The 6,292-nt window shown below is 42.2% G+C and overlaps 1 protein-coding gene across 1 annotated transcript; it reads left to right on the forward strand.

The window, feature by feature from the left end:
* The first annotated feature begins 906 nt into the window (after positions 1–906).
* On the forward strand, positions 907–6,089 carry bcl10 (BCL10 immune signaling adaptor). Its single transcript, XM_084188349.1, has 3 exons — positions 907–1,278; positions 4,292–4,580; positions 4,787–6,089. The coding sequence occupies exons 1-3, from the start codon at positions 1,228–1,230 to the stop codon at positions 5,233–5,235; spliced, it is 789 nt and encodes a 262-aa protein (XP_084044475.1). The 5' UTR covers positions 907–1,227; the 3' UTR covers positions 5,236–6,089.
* The last annotated feature ends 203 nt before the right edge of the window (positions 6,090–6,292 follow it).

The following is a 6,292-nucleotide window of genomic DNA, read 5'->3' on the forward strand; positions in this document are numbered from 1 at the left end:
CAAGAAGCTGATTAAACAGCATGATCATTATACAGGTGCACCTTGTGCTGGGGACAATAAAAGGCCACTAAAATGTGCAGTTTTGCTGTTGGCAGAGCATTGAATGTTAATTTCTCTACCATAAGCCGCCTCCAACATCGTTTTAGAGAATTTGGCAGTATGTCTAACCGGCCTCACAACCGCAGACAACTTGTAACCACGCCAGCCCAGGACCTCCACATCTGGCTTCTTCACCTGCGGGATCGTCTGAGACCAGCCACCCAGACAGCTGATGAAACTGTGGGTTTGCACAACCAAAAAATTTTTGCACAAACTGTCAGAAACCATCTCAGGGAAACTCATCTGCGTGCTCTTCGTCCTCACCAGGGTCTTGACCTGACTGCAGTTCGGCGTTGTAATCGACTTCAGAGGGCAAATGCTCACCTTCAATGGCCACCAGCACGCTGGAGAAGTGTGCTCTTCACCAGATACTGACTGTTTTTCTAAAGGTTTCTGTGACCAACAGATGCATGTCTGTATTCCCAGTCATGTGAAATCCATAGATTAGGGCCTAATGAATTTATTTCAATTGACTGATTTCCTTTATATGAACTGTAACTCAGTAAAATCTTTTAAAAGGTTGCATGTTGCGTTTATATTTTTGGTCAGTGTAGAATAAACCTACCGGCACTTATCTCAGTGGCACTGATATGATAGCATATTGCTTAGTGTTATAGCCCCATCCCAAGGTCTCTTTATGAAATAAAATTATATTTATTTATTTTTTTGCAAATGTTTAGTAAAAAATATAATGATAATAAAATAATTAATTAAATCGAACCGCACATAAATGTTTATGGTAATTACATTACATTATTTGAACACTCGAATATGCTGTTTATCACCAGGGGAATGAACTGTTGTGTTGCGCTAGTTCTAGTATCGTTACTGAATGGAAAGCACTCATTGTTCACTTGCACATACATGACTTGCGTAAACCCGTCCATTGAATCAGGAAGTAATAATTTGCAGCGGTTCCTTGATGAGAAATGTTAATGTACTAGGGCAGTCTAGAATCTTTTGTTTTGTATCGGCAAATATAGGCTATTAGAGTTGCGCACTGGAAAATATAATATTCGTGGACGGGAGCCTATCTTTTGGTGTAAGTCTTTTTAGTGCGCCTTTTTATTCTCGGAAAGTACCCGGAAGACTTGAATTTGACACCTTGGCTAAGGTAGGGTAAGTAGAATGGATGTTCCTCACCTGACAGAAGATGAAATGGCAGATATTAAAAAAGAGGTAAGTTGCCTTTTTGTCTGACTGTCAATTCAACTGTCAGGGAGGCTGTTTTACAAGAATGATTTGCCAGAATGTTGTTAACTTATAGAGATGGGAACTTTAAACGTAGAAATGCGCAAAATGAAGAAGTGAAAGTAACCAACTTATGCCACACCCTAGCAGGGCCGACCAAACTGGGGCACTAGGGGGGCCCCGAACCCAAATTAGTTTGAATTTTTTTTATATATATATATTTTTTGGAAGTCAGTCAGGGTCTCAAATTAATGTTGAGAGATATCATAGTAGAACACACAACATGCAATTTCGAAATTTGGTAGTTCATTAGCAGTTTTCCTCTTGTTATTTCAGTCACAGACAGTCAATCAATTAGCCCCTGTCAGCTAACATGTTATAGATTGCTAAGTAAGTTAGTGTAAACATCTATCTAAACCTTGTAGTAATCATGGCCAAATTACTGACCGGGAACCCAAGGCACGTGCCCAGGAGCCCTGACCTCCAGTGGGCCCCCATTGATTTAGTTAGTCACTCTCACTCGTTTAGGGCCCCCAAAGCCCTGCACATATTCAAGTTATTAGCCTTCCCACTGGGCACAGATGTCAGTTCAATGTCTAGATTTGATTTACATTTGGTTGAGTTGTCAACCAACGAGAATTCAATGGGAAATCATCAAAAAATGTCACCATGTCATTGGATTTAGATTAAAAGTTGGGGGAAGAAGACTAAATTACCTTACATTGATGGATTTTTAAAAAAATAATCCGTTTTCCACGAAGATTCAACATCTTCACATAGATCTTTTTGGTTGAAATGACGTGGAAACAACAATGGTAAATGTTTTAATAAATCTTGAATATGGGTAATCAGAATGTGTTCTTAGGTGTCAAATTATATGGCTACGATTGGATTAACGTTTGAAGTGTAATTTTATGATTACTTTAAAAATATATATATATATATATATTTCAAGACCCTAAAAAGCTATTGTTTACCTTTTATATTTCTAAATAAATAATGTCTATTTGTCCGGCCCGTGGCCCATAACTCAAATGATGTACGAAGCCCAAAGGTTTGAGCACCCATGCTCTATAGGCTACCCCATTTTTACAGAAGCCTATATGTGTGTATAGTGTAAAAAAGTTATTAATGTGCATATTATACCTAACCCCTTTCTCATAATGATCAACAAAGGCATACAGTGAGGGAAAAAAGTATTTGATCCCCTGCTGATTTTGTACGTTTGCCCACTGACAAAGAAATGATCAGTCTATAATTTTAATGGTAGGTTTATTTGAACAGTGAGAGACAGAATAACAACAAAAAAATCCAGAAAAATGCATGTCAAAAATGTTATAAATTGATTTGCATTTTAATGAGGGAAATAAGTATTTGACCCCCTCTCAATCAGAAAGATTTCTGGCTCCCAGGTGTCTTTTATACAGGTAACAAGCAGAGATTAGGAGCACACTCTTAAAGGGAGTGCTCCTAATCTCAGTTTGTTACCTGTATAAAAGACACCTATCCACAGAAGCAATCAATCAATCAGATTCCAAACTCTCCACCATGGCCAAGACCAAAGAGCTCTCCAAGGATGTCAGGGACAAGATTGTAGACCTACACAAGGCTGGAATGGGCTACAAGACCATCGCCAAGCAGCTTGGTGAGAAGGTGACAACAGTTGGTGCGATTATTCGCAAATGGAAGAAACACAAAATAACTGTCAATCTCCCTCGGCCTGGGGCTCCATGCAAGATCTCACCTCGTGGAGTTGCAATGATCATGAGAACGGTGAGGAATCAGCCCAAAACTACATGGGAGGATCTTGTCAAGGATCTCAAGGCAGCTGGGACCATAGTCAACAAGAAAACAATTGGTAACACACTACACTGTGAAGGACTGAAATCCTGCAGCGCCCGCAAGGTCCCCCTGCTCAAGAAAGCACATATACAGGCCTGTCTGAAGTTTACCAATGAACATCTGAATGATTCAGAGGAGAACTGGGTGAAAGTGTTGTGGTCAGATGAGACCAAAATCGAGCTCTTTGGCATCAACTCAACTCACCATGTTTGGAGGAGGAGGAATGCTGCCTATGACCCCAAGAACACCATCTCCACCGTCAAACATGGAGGTGGAAACATTATGCTTTTGGGGTGTTTTTCTGCTAAGGGGACAGGACAACTTCACCGCATCAAAGGGACGATGGACGGGGCCATGTACCGTCAAATCTTGGGTGAGAACCTCCTTCCCTCAGCCAGGGCATTGAAAATGGGTCGTGGATGGGTATTCCAGCATGACAATGACCCAAAACACACGGCCAAGGCAACAAAGGAGTGGCTCAAGAAGCAGCACATTAAGGTCCTGGAGTGGCCTAGCCAGTCTCCAGACCTTAATCCCATAGAACATCTGTGGAGGGAGCTAAAGGTTCGAGTTGCCAAACGTCAGCCTCGAAACCTTAATGACTTGGAGAAGATCTGCAAAGAGGAGTGGGACAAAATCCCTCCTGAGATGTGTGCAAACCTGGTCGCCAGCTACAAGAAACGTCTGACCTCTGTGATTGCCAACAAGGGTTTTGCCACCAAGTACTAAGTCACATTTTGCAGAGGGGTCAAATACTTATTTCCCTCATTAAAATGCAAATCAATTTATAACATTTTTGACATGCGTTTTTCTGGATTTTTTTGTTATTATTCTGTCTCTCACTGTTCAAATAAACCAACCATTAAAATTATAGACTGATAATTTCTTTGTCAGTGGGCAAACGTACAAAATCAGCAGGGGATCAAATACTTTTTTCCCTCACTGTACCCTTCATCTAATTATTCTTTGTCCACACATGTTTACCTGTCCTTCAGTACAGTTACAGTATTGTCATCAGCAGTCAGTCCTCTGGTCACACACACTTGATAAAACACATATCAACTAATTGTGTCCCTATATAACATACAGATTGTCCAGAACCCAACCCTCAACACTACACAAAACACCCACAGTTTCCATCTTGCTCTTCTCTGTCCAGGTCCTAACGAGGATGCGACCGTACCTCTGTGATAAGATCCGGGTCGACCGCCATTTTGACTACCTGCGCTCGCGTAAGATCCTGACGCGGGACGACACAGAGGAGATCAGCTGCAGGAGCACGCAGCGCAAGCGGACGGGCATGCTGCTGGACTACCTGGCTGAGAACCCTCGTGGGCTGGACGCCCTGGTCGAGTCCATCCAGCAAGGACGTACCCTCAACTTCATCATCACCAAGATCACTGATGAGGTGCAGAAAGTGAAGAACGAGAGGATAGAGGCTCTCAGAGGTATGTTGTGTGTCTGTGTGTTGTTGTTTATTCTTTGTTTGAAGTCATATAATGAAGGTACTGCGGTGAACCACACTTGAGTGACGAGTAATCTTGCCTGAGACCTGAAGATTTGTGTTAGCTCCCTGAGCTAATAGGCTTTAGCTCAGTGGGCTAACACAGTCTTAGTACCATTATCATGACCATCTCACATTGGTCCTATACAGCAGGGGCATCCAGTTCCTCCTCGGGCTTCCTGCCGACCCAGGACACATCCGGGGTCACTAAAGACCTCTCCAGGACACTGTCAGATGAGTCCAACCTGACATCCACCATGCCATACAACAGAGAGGGGAGCCCATCCACCTCTGACGCCCTAAGATCCCTCAACCTGCCCACTGCCTCCAGCCAAGGGAAGGAGGTGTCGTCATCCATGGGAGGGGGTAGCATGGCTGTGTCTTCATCCCAGGCCTCGTCCACACTGCCCAGGCCTGGAGACCCAGGGGCTCCTCCCCTGCCGCAGGAGGCCTTATCTAACATGGATGCTGGACCACATGGGAGCACGGCGATCAGCGGAGGGGACGCCAACTTCCAGCCCCTGAGGTCACGCTCAATCACCCCCACTTCCACGTCATACAGGGACTTCTCGCCTCGGCCCCCACCTAAATCTTACTGAGGACCGCCCCTTGCCCTGGAATGCCTCCCATATCATTACTCATCACAAACATTCACTCTTCAATTGTATTGTGTTTGTACAAGTGTATGTGTTTTCTCAATGGTTTTAGTTCAGTGATACATCAAACAAATACCAACTCATAAAGTATGTTCCATGCCTTAAATTTTACTCTGGGTTATTAGAAAGCTGGACAAACTTATTTTGGATTCAATGAAGAACCGTACAAGTAACTACTTACTAATCATGTCTCAAACATAAGCTGTACCTTCATGAATTTTACTCTGCTCCTATCAAGTCCTCTTTCATAAGATGCCCCTTACCCATAGAGAGACGGATTGAGACATAGGTACATTTTATTCTGGACTTGGACTAAAGTTGTAGGTCATCATTCTCCATCGACACTGCTGCTCATCTCCTTTCCTATGAATTATGGGTGTGTGAGTTCTTAATGAGAGACTGGCATCAACATGCCACACCATGGCAGCTACAGTAGAGATGTGTCCTTGTAAGGAGCCCAGAGCACCAGAAGACAACTTCTCTGTATTGACACATAATACGGGAATGAATGGTTCAGCATATGCATTAAGGCACACAAACTGTAGTCACAAACTTTGGTAGGCCTACACTGAAATGGTTAATGTTTTTACTCTAGACTATAGTATTGATATACTATAGATACATTTTCTTATTGTGAAAGTGCATGAATGTGTAATGTGGTGCAACGATGTTACTTACTATCAAAAAGTTCACTTTAATACCTGCTATTTTGATAATTGATGTACCAGTACTTTTTATATTTGAGATCTTGAAAATCTAGGCCTTCTATAAATAAATCAAAGGAATATGAGACACAGGAGACATTTCCTGTAAAGTATGTGATTCATTAATGTTTGTTAAAGATGGATCATAGAAATACATTCTATCCTTATTTTCTTAAGTTTCATCATGATTTTATGAGAATTACATTAGGCAATAACATGAATGAAACTTAAGCTGATCAGTCGCAGACCTCAAAAGTCAGTCATTTTTGTTAACGTAGGCCCACTGTATTAGAGAA

Source organism: Coregonus lavaretus (assembly GCF_964263955.1).
Source record: "Coregonus lavaretus genome assembly, chromosome: 23".
NCBI lineage: Eukaryota > Metazoa > Chordata > Actinopteri > Salmoniformes > Salmonidae > Coregonus > Coregonus lavaretus.

What these genes read in the sequence shown, in the direction of transcription:
- bcl10 (XM_084188349.1), top strand. Translation starts at nt 1,228, where the DNA reads ATGGATGTTCCTCACCTGACAGAAGATGAAATGGCAGATATTAAAAAA. An exon ending in TGGCAGATATTAAAAAAGAG is followed by an intron (nt 1,279 to 4,291) that starts GTAAGTTGCCTT and finishes TTCTCTGTCCAG; the next exon opens with GTCCTAACGAGGATGCGACC. An exon ending in GAGGATAGAGGCTCTCAGAG is followed by an intron (nt 4,581 to 4,786) that starts GTATGTTGTGTG and finishes GGTCCTATACAG; the next exon opens with CAGGGGCATCCAGTTCCTCC.